This window comes from Atractosteus spatula, chromosome 3 (genome assembly GCF_055471065.1).
Source record: "Atractosteus spatula isolate fAtrSpa1 chromosome 3, fAtrSpa1.hap1, whole genome shotgun sequence".
Taxonomy (NCBI): Eukaryota; Metazoa; Chordata; class Actinopteri; order Semionotiformes; family Lepisosteidae; genus Atractosteus; species Atractosteus spatula.
In genome coordinates this window covers 63828104-63848344 of record NC_142708.1, presented here as the reverse complement: position 1 = coordinate 63848344, position 20241 = coordinate 63828104, and the positions used below count along the sequence as shown (strand labels likewise).

Genomic DNA, 20241 nt, shown 5'->3' with positions numbered 1-20241 from the left:
CAGTACTTTTCAGTATATAGTTTTTATATTGAATATCTTAAGTTCTAGAATTCTTATATTAGTTATAGTACAGTTTAAACACATGGACACATATAAGATGATTTTATGTTACATGGACAGGTCATAGGAAGTGAAGTAGAACATGGACAGGAAGATGGACTGTGAACTTTCCCATGATGCCCTGGCCTCAAGAGACCTTGTCTGTTCAACTGGTAGCGCAGTCACAGTGCTCACCATAATGACAACAGTTTTCATATTTGCTTGTTTTATATTTTGAACTTGCTAAAGCAGAAAAGCTCAAAAGCTTACTTAAGCCTATTCAAAAGCCTGCACTAGCTGATGAGCAGTGCTGCCACAAAGGTTAGATGGACATCTTCATACCGTGTCATTATTCAAGCTCTTGCCTGCCGCTAGAATAGTTTGTACCAATGAACACAGTTATCATGCCCAGCGATCAAAATATTTTATAGTACATTAATCAGATATAGGAACCACTCAAAAATTCTAAAACCGATGAACACATATTGAACAACACCGCATTAAATGCCAGAAGATAAACAATGAAGGAGATATTAGAAAAAAAAAACTCTATGCATCTTCTGCAATTAAAATTTAAAAAAACATTTAAATTACTTGTGCAGCTAGACCAATGGCTGTGCTTCTGGTAGAAGGACAGAATCATCCTTCCTGGAACTGAAAGGTTATTCAAGGAGGGTAAAGGTAATTAGGAGCAACAAATCAGTCTCTCTGATTGCAGGACCTAATGAGCAACCTAGGACTCAAACATACACTGACTCCAACCAGAATGTGTAATTAAATGTTACATGTCCTTTCTCTTTGCATGAATGCTACTGCTCTGTGCTCTGACTGTGTACAAAGTGTAAAGTATTCAAGTGAGAGAGGCTGTCATGTCCAGACCAGCTCTGATCAATCAACGCCCTGAAAAATATATCTCCTTTATCGTGTGCCAGGGACCTCAGCCCAACAAACCAACATATGGAAAAAAATAGCTTCTAGTTTCCAGTCATTTTTCTCAGCTCATTTCCAGGAATGCATATACCACATTATAACTGTGTGACATCTAGACATTTATTTCACATCAATTTGCAAACCAACTTGCAACACTTTCACAGGTGCAGCTACACTTTTCAGCCAGAGGAAGTCTGTAACCAGTAAGCCTGTACTATTAAATCATGATGAGAATCAGCATAAACACCCAAACACCCCATGACTTTTAAACATTAAACAGTCTGATCTCTATACTCAAAACCAAGTATCCCTATCTAGATCCAGTTAATCCAGAAGGTCTGCCTGTCTGAAGCAGTGAGCAGAGACCAACAGGCCAGGCCTGGTCTAAGAGCAGATGTTGTGCCATCTGCATTCATCTAGCAAAAGGCTATGTGGTGTTATGTGTCCATAGTAATCGACACGTAGCACTCAATCAGAGCTTTGGAGTCACAAAAACTGGAATTACGTTTTAAAAAATCAAAACCGTGCCATTTTAATGTTGACACGCTGGGGGACTTGTCTTTAGGACTTTTTGTATTAAATTACACAGGAGATGTTACAGTAGTTAATCTTCAAATCATAAAATGACTATGTATCTATGGGTGACATACGGCACCCTTTTAAAATAAAAAGTGCAGCTGGATAGTAATTAGGCAGGGAACACCAAGTCCTTTATCAAACATATGGTCAGACCTGTGATTGCAGATTAAACAAAGGAAAACAGTCTATGCACTCTTACCACATTTAAGAGCTGGGTAAATTAGATACAGTATATCATGTGAAGGATGCATTAAGAAATTGTTTCTTGTGTAACTTTAGATGTTTAAAACCCCTTCCAAGGCATTAGGCAAAGTTTCAGTTTTTCTTCCGTGAGTTTGTCATTCTTGACTTATTTTTCAGAGCTGGGAGGATTTCTCTCATGATGCTTCCAAACGAAAAGTTTGTTTTTGTTATCTTGACTGATGTCTTATTTTCCCAATAGATTATCTTCAAGCAGAGCAAATTGAGACTTTGTGTTATCAGTGCTTCTGATGCCTTTCATAGAGAGTTTGTTTAAAGACACATTAGTAACACTTTTAAAAGTGTCTGACAGTAGGTTAACCCATAAGTTGATGTGAATTGCTTTTTTCCAGAATATGAAGATCGTCAGAAAGGAAAGGTACATTACAGTACATACATCAGAACAAGAGAAAATACTGAAACTGACATTCTCATAAATTATGGTCCTAATAAATATAATTTTCTCTTTCAACTGAGTTGAAGAGGAAAAAAAATCTGGGTTAAGGGCAGGAGGGATCAGTTTAAAAATGGTCTTCTAAGGAGCACTGCCAAATTTCTGTGGCTTCACATTAATAAAAATAAAATGCCTCACGGCAATTCATGAAAAGGCATCCTTCATTTCTCCATTCTCAGATAGGTTGCATATTTCAGTTCCAAGAGGACTTGGCAGCTCTGGTATTTGCAGAAGATTTATTTTAACCAAGTTTTTATTAAGCACCATAAGAATAGTGACTACGTCTTCACTGTGCAATACTACATTTTAGAGTACTCTGTTCCCTGTGCACAAACGACACAAATATTTTTAGCTTAAGAATAAGAGGAAGGCCAGAAGCACACTTTAGAAAGTGACCATTACTTTCAGACTTTTTGACCAACTCAAAAGTTCAAACAACAAGTTTGACAAACACACAATGCATATCAGATTTTATCGCAAATTAAAAGCCACAGTGAAGTACTGAGATTAGCACTGGTAACTAGAGATACTCAGAGCTTTGATTTGGTCTGGGCCAAAGTAGGATTTCTGTATGACTAGAACCCTTGGCCCAGAGCAATTCTGTGGTATGTGCTGTGGTATTCGAAGCATTTTCTCAACTGCAGAAACAAGCAAGTATTATACAAAAGGAATGCAACAAACTTCATCGCTGTGAAAGATTTTTCAGCATTGTGGTATACACAAATTTAATAGAAACATTGTGTTATATATCTGATTTTGCAAATGTCCCATAATTGCTTCCTTTGTACAAAGGTCTGCATTTAGACCAAAAACAAGCAGATTCTCCCTTTATCCTTTAGCACTGAAACACAGTAATGGGGGTGTAGGGGTTGTACTGCCAGTATCTGTATCTAGTGTAGGGTCCTCACTTTTTATCACCCTCAAATTATCTGTTTCTGATGTGGCAGCAGTGGCTCTGGCCTTGTCTCTGCAAGATTGAGATCAAAGGCTGTGGGATCAAATCCCAAGTGGTAAGTTGCTGTTATGTGCGACATCAGCCAAACATCAGCGAAACAAATCATAATGATCAAATCCTTTATGACATTTAATGAAAATACCAACAGTCAACAACAAATTACAGTGACCGTTCATGACTTAAATGAATCATTTAGCAAACTAATCAGAATTCATGTGTTTAAGGTTTCCAAGTGAGGCCTGTTGGATTGTAGTGCTCCAGGGCCAGGTTTGTCAGCTTCTGCTCTAGAGCACAAAGGCTTGTGTTTTTAAAGAAGTGAAACTGTGCACATGCACCATAGAGTTCTGCTGAGTTTCTTTTAGGACAGAATTTTATTAAGATTACTTGAGGACGAAAGAAAGTGCTAGTGAACAATAATTGAATAATTAGCATTTAATTTATTGGGAGAAATTCAAAAAAAGTTAAGAGAAGATGCATTGATTTTCTATTACATTAGTTGTTTAGTCACCCCTATCTTGTGGAAACTGCTCTATCAATTCTGCAGTCAGGTCCAAGGTCCAAAGCATCCTAAATTCCTCACAAACTGCTCGGGGAACTGTGCACTGCAACAATGGTTCTGGGAAAAAGGAACCAGCAGCCCTATGCAGATGATTAGTAATGCATGGACTTTGTCTCTGTATGGTACACTTCATACGCATGGGCAAGAGCTCAATGATACTGAGCTGCGTGACATAATGCTTGAATTAAGATAATCGGAGGCAAAGCGTGTGTATAATCAGTGTCCTGAAAGGTGCTGGGATCTTTAACATTGGCTAGGACTAACAACTCTTGTAAACTTGGGAATAGGAAGGCTATGCCTTTGACAAAATAATCAACACCTGGCAACAATTAAAGTGTCACTTTAGGAGTGACTGATTAAATTATGTGACAGTAGTGACCTCTGACCTTTTCACAGAAGTTTAAACTCTCTGCTGTTTTACAAGCTTGATGACTTAAAAAAGACACCACTGATGCTGCAAAACGTATTACAATCTTACAGATTATTTGTTCTATGTACTACGAGCACATACCCCAACAAATTTATTCAAGTGGCTATAACATGCAAGAAATATCTAGCACCTGTGCTGGCTTCTATAAGGCTTTTGGCCCTTAAAATCCAACTGCAAGACACCGTTGTACAATCAGTCTTCTTCATTTCCATGAATAAATATTTAATGTACTAGTGCACATTTTTTACGAGAAGCTAGATCATATGAAAATGTTTTAATAAAAGTTAGCAGTGTTCCAGCTATAAATCTGAATATGCACTCTGTGGAACTTACAAAGATAAATCACTCATATTACTTAAATCCAGAAATCCAGATGAAAATCCAGTTTTAACTGCCTCAGAGAAAGAGTGAATAGCACAGAAATATTTTAGTCAATGTTGAGCAGTTCTGTTACTATGTATGTTTTACAACTTGTTAGCAGTGAAAGCAGCAGATTCTGCTAGTGTCAAAACCTCTGGCTGTAGCTCTTTTGCAAAGTTCTATGGAACTCTCTTGAGACTTGGCCAACGAATAAAGTACTTCTACAAATAAAATAAATAATGAGCGCAAAACATTACTTGAGAATAGTTACTGCTATTTAAAACACAGAACCAATACTGAAGAAGACCTACAGTATGTGTGTAGCCTTACCTTCACATATTCTGCAATATAATGTTGAGCCAGACACACAGTAGATGAAGTATTCCTAAATACAATGGAGCATAAATACAGTAACAGACAAAATAGACTTAAAAAGACTAAAGCAAATGAGAAAAAAATGATTCTTTAGGAGAAATCATAACATTGTCCATTGCATTCAATTCCTGGCAAAGGCAGAGTAACAGAGTGAGAAACCAGCCCTTACTTCTGCAGAGTCAGGTTCAGGGAACCAGTACAGGACTTGATTTTGTTCTGGGCTTCCAGGTGGTTCATGCTCTCTGTGCTGATCCCATCAATGGACAGAACCACATCTCCAACGGCGATATTGGCCTTGGTTGCCTTCCCTCCGTCAGTTAGCTGCAAAACAAAATGGAATGGGAGGGTGAGCAACCTTCAGGGACTTGAGAATGGGATTAGAGAAGAAAAAGAAAAATCCCGAGGAGACTGGACAGGGTCACCCACAATCAGCTGCACTCTCAATACAAAGTCAAAAGCTAACGGACATGCTTTATAACTGAGTGAAAGCAGACAGCCCTTTAACCAGGAATAGGGCTTGTTTCTCAGCAATACCACAGCCCATCTTAAACAGGGATCTTTCTAGAATTTACAAGAGGCACTTCTGCTATCAACTAACTACTGGCAACACTTTAGGTATCCTGGACCTCTCTTCATTTCTAATTTCCCTACAGTAGAATGGAAGAATAAGGCAGCTGTTTGCCGCAGGGCTGCAGAATCCTTACGCCATCTGAGGATTTCTGCCAGACCCAAAGACTTGGGAGAGATTCTCATCTGGGAACACTGAAGAATAAAAAAAACGTTCACGCAAAATGTTCTCTAGACGGCCTTTTTAGAGTGATGGTTAAGAAAATCTTAACACACTTCTAATTTATTCTTTAATTCATTCAATAAAATAGTTTTGCTAAGCAAAGGTCTGTAGGGAAGTTATTTACACCCCAGGTGAGAGAAGTTCGTGCCTGGTGAGGACATGGTGACTGGACCAGGCACGTAACAACTGAAACACCCGAGCCCACTGCACATGAAAGACACACAGTGTAGAAGTGCAAGCAGTAACTCAAGGAACACATGTCCCTGCACAACAATAAGGGACTTCAAGTCAACTACAGAGATGGCCATGTCCAAAGAAATAAAAAAAGAATACGACAGGCACAAAAAAACACCAGGGGATTTAATCTCTTTTGCTTGTTGATCTGCAAGAAAACAATATCTCATTGTTTCAGCATGGCCCCATTTAACACTCCCTGAAGGTGATTGCATTTTTTTATTCACATAATATAATTTAATAATTACAGTTTCAAAACCTGGTCTCTATAAAAAAATCGACAAGTGTGCTTTCCATGAAACAGTATTTCAAGGAAGAGTGGAACCTTGCTTTTGTTCATTCACTATCAGTCCAGCCTTCTGTGGATAGCAGTTTGAAGACTGAAGTACTCAGATTAGGCAGACAGGGCAAAAATACTCCACAATGGCACCCAGGCTGTTAATGATTTTAAGTAAATGCCAGCGTTATCTGCTTTAAGCCTCTCCATCACATATTAAACACCACCTGGAGCACACTCAGCATTCCACAAATACCTGAAATTTCCAGAGATACTTTTAAACCTGATTTGTAGCACAGAAACCCCATTCTAACCTTTTCCCCATCAATATGATACACAAGAAAGGTTACAGATAAGAATTAAATGGACAACAAACTGTCATAACTAATGGGCTTCATTAATGCCAAACTATTCATTAATACACATTGTATTTTCTGACATGTTTCTTTCGTGTCAGAGGAAAATTCAGCATTGCATCCACTTACTTTACATTCACAAAGATTTGGCTGCAACCACTGCTGTTATTTAACCATGCACAGCACAAGCTGCAAAGAATTAAGAGTATATCAATAACGCAATCTTTCAAAGCACAAAAGCTAATCTGGACAGCTGCAATGCTTATTTGTAAACTATGTCAACAATGATATGAAACAGAAAGCGTGAAAGGGAGACAAGTTATTCGTGCTACAATTTCATGTCCTCTCTCTTTTTTATTTGGCTCACTGAACCACAAGGTTTTTTGGAGTTATGTTAGGAGGGAAAACTAAGCTGTGCTGCCAGATCTTCCAGACACACCGGCAACAGGCCTGAAATCTTCAACATTAGAAGCATTCTGGATGAGTCTCTTGGAGTGGGAATCCTGGCTTAGTGAGGCTTGACTAGACTTCATCTGTCAGTGTCACTCGCCATGCACTGCGGAGCCCAGGGAGAATCCCGGGCTGCCCGATGAAGCAAATCCACACTTTTTTCTCACTTGCAGAATTCACAGCTCAGTGCTGGCCACGGATCGCCAACTCACATCGAGAGCAGAAAAACAGCTTTTAGAACCCGCAGGTACAAAGCAAATTATTGTTTAACCACAAGCACCTGTTTGCATGTTAAACTGCTGACTGCCAAACGGAAATCCTTCATCTTATACTATTGTTGCAGAAAAGAAAAACTCCAGCTTTGTATTTGAGTATCTGAAAGTGTTTGAGTGCATGGATGCCCTCTTGAAGAACTTGCACCACTACAGGAGAAACAGATTCAGGCAACTGCTTCTGCTGTCTATAACTAAAATAAAATTACAGAGAACAGAAACAATATATTTTTTTAATAACTTGCAGCTCTGTTTGCCCTTAGGTTTCCTATCATGCTTCTGGGCAATTGGAGCCCTGTGTCAAGGAATGTGTTTGCTGTTTGTGCTGTAGACAAAGCCTGAAGATTTGATTTCTCTAAGGCCCTAAAGCCTAAAGAGCTGTGTTTGCAGGGAGGTGCACCAAACATTTCACGAAGAAAAGTAAAAGGGAGAGTCAAAACAGCACGCAGCTCAGGCCTTCGACACTCCACTGGACAAGAGCCGGCGTCTGGAGGCAGAATCACGGTGCTCAAGGTCGAGAAAGAAATCACACAAATCACTGCAAGGATTACTAAATGGAATCACTTATGTTCAGAAAAGCATGTGTAAGATACTTTTTCCAAAAGTATAGTACACTAAATTTCTGACAGATGTTCTAGACGTTTCCTAAAAAAAGCACTCAAAGTTATTATAATGTTTTATTGCTATTATCGTTTGCTTTTCTTCCTTGGTAACTCATTATTCCAATCAATTCCAACCATTTTTTAACATTTATGGAAGGATATAAGTCCCTGCCAGGGGATTACAAAGTACCCTTTTTCTTTCTATTTTTACAGCTCTTTTAAGTTTTGGGTATAAATTGCCTTGGAAGTTCATTTACAGAATAAACTCAATAATTCATAGCAGACTTCTAAAAGCAATAATACATTACATTCAAGTGAAAGATTATTAATGTTGAAAATGACAATTTTTTTAGAATTCATATACATTATGAGCACAAACTACTTTTTTGTCTAAAATTCTTATACAGTTCAGTTTAGAAAGGGAATTGGATTCACAAGTTTTCCATATATAGGAAGTACCTGTACACTATGTGGAACAAATTGGTACAGTATGTAATACCTATTGTTGTACAATGCGTGTTCATGGCATCACTGAAATCAAAATACTGATAGATCCTATTACATACAGAGCTTGATGACCTTGGTTTGATTTGGTTACAGTGCCACTTACACATTCACTAGAAGACCTCCACTCACTTTGCATAAACAGAAGCTTTCTGGTGTTTATTAGGAATGAGCAACTATAATTCCTTTCAAAATCACCCACTGCACTTCTGGGATCAGCATGCAAAAGACTGCACATGCCTGCTTCCTAAACAAGCAATGAGAGATACTGTATAAGTACTCCTGCTGTACTCGAACTTCTGTTTTGAGGCACGTTCCTCACCCTGAAAAGTAAGGGTTAAAAGCCGGAGCAATCCTCTAATAAATCTTCCACACAGACAGCGCCACAGAGGCCCAATTACAGAGTTTAGCAATAGCAATATAAATCATATTGTATCCTCAGCATTGCCATCTGTGTAGTTACACAGAAATAATGGAATACAAACTTGCTCACTGGAGAGCAAACAGCTCTAGGCTGTAATAGCAGTGAAGAGAATGTGTTGTTTTTTTACTATTAGGTGAACAGTTTCAAAATCCACCTCCTACCAGTTTTCTCCAGACTAGGAATGCATCACGCCTAGCAAGCAAGTTCAGGGGCCTCAAGGCTAAAGACCTCAGACCTAGCACGAACTCTTGAACAGATTTCCAGGTGCTTCTTCAGTGAAAACCTGCTAAGACAAACATTAACTCTAGCCCCCCCCCCCGACACACACACACTTACAGTACCTCTAACAAATAAGCCATTCCACTGGCATGCCGCAATGAGTCCTCGCCACCATTGGAAAGCTAGGGAAAATACAGAGCCCTGTGCCCAAGTGTATTGGCTATGCTGCTTTAAAAAGCAGAATAGTAAATGCTTTGACATCTGATCAAAGGGTTGCAGGTTAAGTCCACCAATGTTGTATAAGGCAAAGCTTAAAAGCAAACAGCAATAGCAAAACACTCAGCTGTTTAATACATACACATATAAGCTGCATCAGTCACACCAGTTAGTAGTAATTTAAGGCCTGGACCAGCACTCAAGCAAGAACGGTGTAAGCAAAGGCTTCGTTAATGTTCTCTTTCAGAGTCACTCAATAAGAGTAATAACTCAGAGCACTGATCTAAGATATTTAAGAGGATCACATCACTTACTAATCTCTAAAAACCTTATTAGGAGCTGCAGCCACCAAATGCAGAAGACCTAAAGACATCATAATCCATGCCCATGGTGCTCGGATAATAAACCAGAGTAGTACTATACCCAATCACAAAACAGCACAGCATACAGAACTTTTTACTTTTTCAGAATTGTCAAGCACATAAATGGGTAATATGACATGTTTAAAATATCATATCTAGAAAAGACAATTAAAACTAACAAGAACAGATCTGACATTAGGGTTAAAGGCTCCACTCAGTCAGCCATCAAAAAGTTTATTAACAAAATAAACGAAAACTCATGCAACCTGGTAACTTCAGGATTGTGCTGAAACAGATTAACCACGGAATAAAATCAAACAATGTTTTTGTTACACCCACTAATTGAGGCGATAAGAAACAAGAGGATGCAATTTGACTGCTTTTGCTCATTGCTCTGAGGAACTCACCAAGGTGGTCCTGGAGGGAGTTTGTAAGGAGCATTCAGAGGAACAGCTATTGCTAGAAACCTAAAAAACATTTTACTGAGGGATTTTTAAAGTGACTCTTCGATGTATTCACAGTCAGCTGGCTTGCAATATCTAGAATATTTTACATTTTTACTGGAATATTAAAAATAATCAGTGGTTCCTAAGATACAGCCTATGTGTGCTTCTGCCATCCAATCTCCACTTTGGAGAGGAGCCTTGCAGCTGCAGCACTTTGAAGAAATAAAACCATTCCCTTTGCCCAAGTCAGCCTCATCAGGCTAGTCGCATGGAAAGTCTTGATTGTGCTACTGGCATTAGAAAGAAAAACACAAGTAAAGAACAGAACTCAAGGTCTTGAAATCCATCAGTTGGGCACAGCATACAGTATTTTTAAATTTCAATGACAGGAAACATGATTTCTTTTACCACAGATATCCCTTTGATATTAAGAGTGGCCCAGGAAAAGTACAAGGGTGGCTATTTCCTATTGTTAACAGTGACAGCTTTGCACATTCCCAGACAGGGTTCGGACAATTCTGTTACTTTGCTATGCCATTAGTCCATCTGGTTCAACGTTTTTAACATGCAGATAAAAGCCGATACAATGTGAGAGAATCCGACACCATGAAACAAGGGCTGTTGTACTGTATACTGTCAAGGAAGTCGGTGAGGTACTTTCTATAACACATGCTACACTGTCCTATGCTGACACCAGAAGAGAGAGAGTGCATTACTAACAGGTTAAGGGTGGTTGTCCAGTTGGACTTTTTCAGGACCAGGCTCAGTTGCTGCTCAGTTATTTCAACTGGAGGCTCTAACATTCTGCAACCTAGCTGAGAGACAGGATTACTGGTGCCATAAAAACTGCAAGAAATATAGCCGCACAAACTAGGTTGACACAGGGGCTGCATTGTTCCAAGACTCCTTTGGCAAGGCTCTGGGTAAAACAAAGCATTAGGGTGGTCTTCTCTTTCATGTCCTGAGAAACACTATATCCTTCCAATTCCCACACACTGGTCAGACATAAGAGCTCAACTAGTTCTAAAGCTTACAGATGGTTACAAAGCAGGGCGCTGACCTGTGCTGGCATTAACTACTGTAAGCACTGTCAGTGGAAAAAAATAAACATTAAAACACAGTTCTAAGTACCATGAGAAATCATTCTGCCACTGTTCAGTTAGAAAAGTCATTTTCTGGCTGGGGAAGGCCATTGAATACCCTGTTTATCCATGTGAAGAAGGCTCCACACATTCTTGCAGAGGCTCCACAGCCAAAATGCTGTATACTTTACATCTGTCTTTTTACTGAAGTTGGGAATTCATCTCTGCTTGATCATGCATGGTACAGGGTTTCCTCTGGCCATCAACAAGTGGTTTGTAACATTTCCCTTTCAGAACGGCTACATCAAAAAAGGCCAAGGCTGGGCCTATGACTTCTGCAATGCATCCTCCAGAATTCTAGCTTAGCCCCCTTTAAATATCAAGTATCTTTACACAGTGCCAAGCACTGTGTGGCTTCTCATTAGAAGCCCTACCCAGGACCCTGCTACTCATGCATTCTAGTACCAGTCATGCCTGGAACATCACAGTTTCGGAAATGACAAAACAGGATACTAAGGTGGTCTAGTATGCTGATGAATAAATAGCATAGCACACTGGCATTGCTGCCTCACAGCATTGAGGCACCGGGTTCACATTCTGAACCTGGGTTGCTACAGTATCTGTGTGGATATTGAATGTTCTCCCAATGTTCAATGTTCACCTGAATTTCCTCATAGTGCACTGGTTTCATCCCACAGTCCAAAGACGTACTGGTAGGTTAACTGGCTTCCGTAAAACTGGCCCTGGTGTGAGTGTGTGTGTGTTTGTGTTCGATTGTGCCCTGCAATGGATTGGCATCCCATCTGGCGTGTATCCTGCCTTGCACCCGCAAGGATAAAATCACCCCACATGCTTCAGTCCAAAGGCCTTCAATGACACATTCACACATACTGTATCTTAATCACAGAATAAAACAGTTACTCTTCTAGTTTTGTTTTGCATGTTAGAACTTTGTTTAAACTTGTGTCAAGAGGCAAAATAATCCTTTGTGAACCAAAAACATGCATTATAAAAATGCACAGACTGCATCTGCATCTTAATCTGTGTAATCTTTTGCTTTAGTACAATACATTTAAACATTAAAGAAGCAAACAGCAGAAAACTAAAAGAAACACTTTAAACACTGATACAGTACACAATAATATGATGCTAGAAGTAATATTTTGTTTTCTAGTATTGTAGGATGTCATCCCAGACCTGGGTTTCATGATTTTCCCTCCATTATACATTTAAGGAGAAGGAGTACACTGGAAGTGATTCATGGAGCACGGAAAAGACAGCATGGTCTAAAGAAGCATTTCAGCACTTGTAATCTGAGGTCTCTCTAAACTTGTGTGAGGTGCGACATCAAAACTGATTTGAGGTGACAGTTTTCAGTGGACTCACTGGGAAAGTCCTATAGCCCAAATCTTGAGCAGTTTTCTCTGAATAGTAGACCACTGTTTTCCCACTGTGATGTGTGCTGACTACACACATTTCAAATAGACTTGATTATCTGAATGGCCCTCCATCGCTTATAGCTGGCATTTACTACTAGTTTATATCTGTTCTTGTGTTCCCACATGCCTCCACATTGTTTGGTGAACAAATAGCAGGCAGGCATACTGTATAAGAATCAAAAACAAAGCAACAATCCTTCGGCCACTGAGCGTGTGTTCTCCTGTTCCACACCTCGGCTATACAACGATCTTCGCAAAGACTTCTAGATTGCAAATGTCTCTTTGTACCTTAGCTTTTTATAGTTTCATCTGTTCTCACTTGCTATTGTTCTTTATAGGCTATTGTTTGTAATCTTTGGGATCTAATTTTATGTTTCACGCTATTGAAGTGCTTTGGGATGTTTTTACCAGCATTTCAAGGCTTTTTTGGGTTGGCACACCAACAAAGCCACATCATTTACATTGGTAACTGTTGTATGTCAGGAGTAAAGACATGTACGCAAAGCAGTAAATGCTACCAAGTAACTGCTTTGTTCCACAGGCAAATACAAGCTCAGCCTTACTTAAAGATACATCATACAGTACTTCAGTCATCCACTGAAAACAGTCCTTTAAAAATGTGATGTAGATTGTCATTTAAGAAGATAATTATTTCTAGATTCATTACGATCTTTGCCCAACGTGTTGTCCAATAAACTTAAACATGTGCGTTTTGCTGAAGATACTGTTTTCTTATCATCATTGGAAATGTCTGGAAACACCACATACAGAGAAACTGGGGAAAATTCTGGCAGAGAATCTTCATTTTGGTTTATAGGACTTTTCATATTATTGCAGTGTTGAACAAATAGGTTGAGTTTGATGGTAGCTATTAAATTAAGTGAAGCCATACAGCTGGAGGAGGATGATAAATCATTACGGCACAGGGATGAACTGCTGCTTACATAGTGGGAAAGACGGCATTTTAAACATTTACGATAAATGGACTAAAGTGACTGTGTTTACAGCACATATACCCTCCCCAGGTGCAGCTCTCCTAGGCTGTCAATCACTAAAGACAAGAGTGTCTGATTTAAAACATCCTGTTCAAGGATGAAAAGAGTGAATCTGAGGGATTAACACATTTCACGACTGGAGCAGTAAATCTGACTACACATCAAGGAGTGAAGGTGGCTTATTCATGGGTTGATTATAGCCACAACAGAAGGTCAATGAGAATAAAACTAATATTTAGTAGAGACTGCTGACTGAGGTGTTGGCAAAGTTTTACCTCAGTTTATTATTCTTCACATACAGTAAAACTACGTGCTAAAATAATTTGGATAAAACCACTGTTCCATAAATATAGCACCATTTAGTTTTATAGCTGTACAGTACATATCCCAATATAGGTGAACTTAAGATGGTACCATGCCAGGCTAAGACCTCAGGATCACTGCCATATCTGGAAGCAATGAGGTGTCCTGTCATTGTGACACAACACTGCTTGTGATATTTGGCCTGTGATGCCAAGAGATTTTTGGACACCTGCCGTTGAAGTCTTATCTTTAAGCGATGGGCTAATTGTGTTCCATTTGTGCTTGTAAATTCTAATTATTCAACCATATCTTGAGTGAGCTTAGCTTTAGCTGAAAAGCTTTTCACGGTATTGGATGACATATCTGAATGTCGCCTAATGTATAAAAACACATGAAGAACCACCATTTACAGTAATAATAGTGTAGTGGCTACCGTCTCCCCACAGGTAATGTGGGAAGGAGACAAACTGGAATTGATAGGTTGTCTAGAAGCCTCTGTTGGTTTTGGAAGAAAAGTGAGGACAAGTGGGGGATCAGAACTGCTCGTTTCCCCGGTAACTACATGGGGGGAGGGGTCTTCAGCTGTAAGTAGAGAAGCGTTTGCACCTGAATCTGCCTAAACTCATAGAAGAAAACCTGCACTTCAGTTCTCAGTTAGTTTGGATGTACACCCTCATATTAATAGGGCATCAAGGTTCATTCTCTGCACACCAGTATGTACCATAGGAGTCTTTAAAAATAACCACACGCTACAATAATAAAACTTTACTTCCTAAAATGTAATTCCATAATCTCTTTCAGCACTGGTGTAGTTTAACCAAGACATACACTGGTTGGTATAAAAGAGACAGAATTGCTTAGAATGAAAATCCTACCCTGTGGAAAGGGAATGGGCACCTAAGGAAGACTGAGGAAATTCTATTGTATTCCTATTGGTGGAACTGTAGGCAACAGAAGCCCAGCAATATCCTGAACATGTTACATGGCCAGAATAATGCAGTAGTTAACTTAAAACTGCTCTCTTGCTAACTTGAATTCACACAAAGTTTTGGGGAGCATTTACAAATATGCAATTACGTCTCCCTAGATGTTGCCTTTTGCCCTAGTCTTGTAAAACAAGGTAAGTGCCAGCCATTATACTAATAACAAAACAGCATGAAAATATACACACAGCTTACTAATTGAGAGCACAATTCCACATGCATTAGAACCAATTGCTTCCACATGCGCATTCTTTGGCTTTATGAGAATTATCCTTAATAAGTCACAGCAAATAATGAACAAGTCTTACAACTGCTAAGAAACAATAAGCATTAAGAAATGAAAGCTAAACAAACCGATTATTCAAAGAAATTATCCAATTACTACATGTGGGCACTAACTGTAAAGAGTTATTTTATTAAGAGCTCAAATGAGCCTTTTTTCCGGTTGATCAGTGTTTTGTGTGTTTTGTGTGGAATGGGACTGGTGTATTTAAGCCAGAGCCCTTAAAAAGAAACAAACGCCAGCTTCCTGTGACAGGCTCCCTCACGCAGGCCCCTGAGATGGGTCTACGAAAATCAAAGACGAGGTCAAACCATTTAGAAAACAGACCACCCAGATATAAACCTTGGCTACACAATTACTGTTCGCGAGAAACTGCTGTGGCACTGCAGCCCAAGACAGTGACAGGGGACAGCAGGAAAGGAAAACCTGCTTTCACACAGGCTATACAAGGCAGGAGCTGCAGGCATAGTGAGGTTCTGTTTTTGCTTCGCAGAGGGTAAGCAATGCCAACTACTGTATGTACTGTAGCTGGCCTTACCCTCTTGGAGCAGGCTGCTGTGAGCCCGAGAGAGGCACTGATTTTAAATTAGTTGGTCTTGAAATTCAGCCAAAGAAGGAATATCGGCATTTCCAGAATACTCTATTTTTTGTCCACTATTAGATTAGCACACGAGAAGGCGATATCTCAAGGGGGACAGTTCTTAGAATCCGAATCACCTTTATTCACCAAGTACATTTCATGTACATTTACTCTGGTGCACTTGGTGCTGCAAAAACATTCTAATACTGTATATAATACACAAATAAGACAAAAGACATCAATAAGACTGCACATACAACTAGGAATTCTAGTGAAGCAAAGGACAACCCTAAGAAAGTAGCTGTTCAAATACCAGGTGGGTCTGGTTTTAATAAACGTGTAGCATCTTCCTGAGGTAAGTTTATGAAACAGGTGGTAACCCGGGTGGGAGGGGTCACTGCAATCTTTCCTGCCTGCTACTTTGCTCTTAAATTGTATAAACCATCAATGGAAGGTAGACGACAGCCAAGGACCCTCGCTGCAAAGTGAACAACACACTGCAGTTTCCCTTCTGGAGCATGCAGATGCTCTGCCAAGCCAAACAGTTACAGAGGCAGCCAGAATGCTCTCAATAATGGCGTTGTAAAACGGTCTCAGAATTGGTTGAGAGATACCAAAGTGAAGTTTGTCACTTGATGCAAAAAGTTCCCTCCTCTCACTTCCACCTGTCTTTTCTTTGTGATACTGGTGATATTCAAGTCCCACTGAAGAGTATTAGTGATTGAAAAAAGTGCACCACGCTTATAGCCACATCACAAATAACCAGGGAGAGAGGTTTTAGAGAATGCTTCCAGAAATCCAATACATTTTCCACGTTTTTAGTGTGTTAAGCTTCAGGTGGTTGTTAGAAGACTCACCTCCCTCCTGTGCATGGACTCATCATCTTTAGTAATGCGACCTACAAGGGTGAAGTCATATGTAAATTTGATAAGTCTGATGGAGGAGTTGCTGGAGCAGCAGTTGGAATGGAGTAATGGGGAAAGCACACATCCTTGAAGTACACCAGTATTCACAAAATGACAGACTGACAGAAGGGTCAACCGTTGTCTTCTGGTGAAACAGTTGAGAATCCACTGGCAGATGGAAAGCGGAATATTTAACTGTAAAGGCATTCTGGAATGATATTACTACTGATATTACTAGTTACTAGTATAATATTACCAGTATAACTGCAAACTGTAGGGGATTAAGATGTGAATTTGTAATAGTTTGTAATAATTTGTAAAGTAAAGTACTTTCAAAAGGACGGATGTAAGAGCAACTGGTCTATCGTCATTAAGACATTAAGATGGCAATGAGGTAGCTGAATGGGAAGAGGCCATCAGAATGCATGAACTATGATCAGTACTACGGAGACTGTTTTTCAAGCCTACAATAAAACTTGTTGTCTATCTGCAGAGTCAGCTATAACTTTGGGAGGTGTCTTTTTTATAATTTATGATCATCTGAAGGCTCCTCCAAAGAGTAGTGGAGTCATTATTTGCCAAGTCTAATTTATCCCTATATTGGACTTTTATATGTCTATTCAACAAAGCAATTAGACATTTAGCTCTTCTGTAGCTCTCATTGCCTCCATTCTTACAAATCTCTTCTTTTATAGTGCACAGGTTTTTTTAGCTCTTTATGAAGCCATGGCTTATCATTATTGTACCTGACAAAAGATTTTGTTGGTATATAAGTGTCCCTGCTGCCTTCTTCCTAGTTCTCAAATCTAATCAAATCTTTAAAAATTCTGTATGGACTGAAACAGCTTTCACCAGTGAAAACTCCAGCTGGTATTTGACCACTTGTCCCAGACAAGAGCAGTCTAGGAGACCACTGCTGTCCAGTAGACATAACATTTCATATAAACAGTCCATTCCTTCAATGTTCAAGGATAGACAAATATTCCTTCAGATGTAAGAAATACCTACAGGCCACATCTACTCTACTTTTGGAGTCAGGATCTGAAATCAGAGCAGGCAAGACAGGAGACATCCCACTACCTGATTTTAAACAAGTGAAAACATGTGAAAAACAGGCATCTGCTCACAGAAGATCATCCAGCTCGCCCAGTCCCTCAAGTTCTCAATGAAATGTTGGTTTTATTTAAAGCTCTGACACCCTCTTTCAATAAACTACCATATTTTCTGTAAAAAATGATGAGATTGTGCTTTTCCAATCATCCTTGCTTGCAACTGACATACTTAACAAGTCTGCAACTAAGCATAATGATAACAGCAAAAGCAGTTAACAGCAAAAGTTGAGTTAGATGTTAAAATGAGTGCACTAATCTCAAACAGCAGAATAAAGAGTAAAATATCTCTATTCACCATAATGCATCTTAATATATTACAGTTTTGCCATATCAAAATAAATTCCTAAGAAAAATGCCACAACAGGAAAGCATTAAAAAGGTTAAGGTACAAGGCTCTTATAGAGGAGGAGCTCTTTATGGGTTTCTGTAGTATTTAAGAAACCAAGGATACATACAGGACGTCTAACTGGATGATATAATGAAGATGCTGAGCATCTCCACTGAAGTGCTGTTACACACTTAAACAACAGCAGTACTAAGGACCAATTATCTCCTTCTTTGCAAACACAAATGTATAAAGGAGAGATGTTTAAAATGGGAACTTGAACTCATGACTCTCTCTCTGTTAAGGGAACCAAACATTTATTTTTTCAGAGTTAAAGGCGGATTTTCTCATTTCCATGGGAGAAAAAGGGGTAGGGATGCTGTCTAGGTGATGAACAGGAATTTCCATTTTAACTAGGATTAAAGGCCTACGTTTTAGGGAATTTTTCAGTGGTACAGTAAAGACTCAAGATCTGCAGCCTATAAAAGAAAGGTTATTCAAGAAAGGCCGCATGTGCTTGTAATTGAGAAAGAGTTTCAGGGCTGATAAAGCAAAGACATTCCAGAAACCACAGAGGCTTCTGTGCCAGTTTCTATTTCCACTAGTCTTACAGACCTTGCCAGGTGTAATTAGCAGCCATGCTGCACTGTTGCTCCAGTAACAGAGGAACAGAGGGCCCTGCTCCAGTGTTGACACTCACTGCAGTCTTGGCAAAGTATTAAAGGATTCTAAGCACAACTGGAACCTTGATTGGTGTCTTTTGACTTTTATGTGGTGGCCAAATAGAAACGCTTTCTTTGCAGTCCTCGGTTACTAGTTACTTTTTCTGATAACTTAAGAAACAGCAGCCATTGCAGAGTAAACAGAAGGACTAAGAATTATGTACAACCAGCTCTGAAAAGTCAGTTTAAGATCTGAGCCATGGTACTGTAGTTTCATTCGCATTAAAATAAACTGCAAAATTCTAACAATCAAAATTAGAATTTTAATGAGCAAAATACATTCATCACCTGAAAAGCAACTTTAATAAATCTTATTAGTCCTTTTTTCATGTAATTATATACACACAAATAATGAGGAAATGTAACCATTTGCTTTTAAAATATTTGTTTTGTGCAACATTTCTTTAGTAAATAACCAGATTTACACTAATAACATCATTTGCTCTTTGGTAACTTTGCTGCCACTGAAGGTATGCTATACCAACATCTGCTTTAACATACTGAAGTTAGGTTTGTGTTTGTGAGACTAGTAAGCTTTTATAAGCTTTCTGTTATTTTACTCTACACACTTCATAAACCTTGTAGTCACACCACTCACTGTACACCACAAACTGCTATTAATATTATTAATTTACCGGTTGTAGGAAACTGAGTTAAAATATTTGTTTTATGTGTGAGGGGAAAGAGGAGTCTTCTCCCACTATACCCCAGGTTAAAAAACAAAATTCCCAAGTACTAGAACACTGACAAAAGAAAACTAAACATGTCTGTAAAATATTAAACAATATCTCTTCCTCCCCACTGCAAGATCATAAACACAGCTCAGGTCTGGAGACACAGAACCCTATAGCTAGCACTTCCTGACCTCCATGTGCCCGGCTCCATCTAATTCTCAAGACAATGGGACGATGTGAAATTAATTAGAAATCGCACAGTACAGGTTCAGTCGGCTGGGCGCCCTGCGTTGGTTGAGCAAAGTTCACAGCTAAGTTTCTCTGGCAGGGCTGGGTGTGTGGGAACAGCTCTGCCACTTTCCCTCTCCACCCCACAGCCCTTGTGCAACAGAGGAGTATCCCTTCAACCAATGTTTTTGCCTTAAAAATGTTAACAATCCACTACCTTCATGCAATACAACGGCAAACCGTTCTCTTTGAAGCAAAACATCCAACTGGAAATTAATCAATAATGATAGTTAATGGATGCACAAAGTCCAAATTGCACTTTGGCTTTCAGTATGCAAAATATATTCCCTCTTTATGATCCTAAACTGTAAATCAGAAATCCCACTTCCAGACTTGTAATAGGTCTTACTCAAAATAGATGAATCTGCTGATATAATTCCACATCCTGTGGTATTCAATCCAGTATTTCTCTTTAAATATTTCAACTGTCCCTGCAAATGTATTACAGTATGCTAGCAGCATTGTGGTGCTGCTGGA

General features: G+C 39.2%; 1 protein-coding gene across 11 annotated transcripts in view; it reads right to left on the bottom strand.

The window, feature by feature from the left end:
• The window catches only part of LOC148838161 (PDZ and LIM domain protein 5-like), a 126748-nt gene that overhangs the window by 72615 nt on the left and 33892 nt on the right, over positions 1–20241 (bottom strand). For all 11 annotated transcript variants that reach the window (XM_088910847.1, XM_088910850.1, XM_088910846.1 and 8 more), the window contains exon 3: positions 5091–5242. In XM_088910847.1, coding sequence (XP_088766973.1) covers positions 5091–5242 — 152 coding nt within the window. The remainder of the gene's footprint in view (positions 1–5090; positions 5243–20241) is intronic.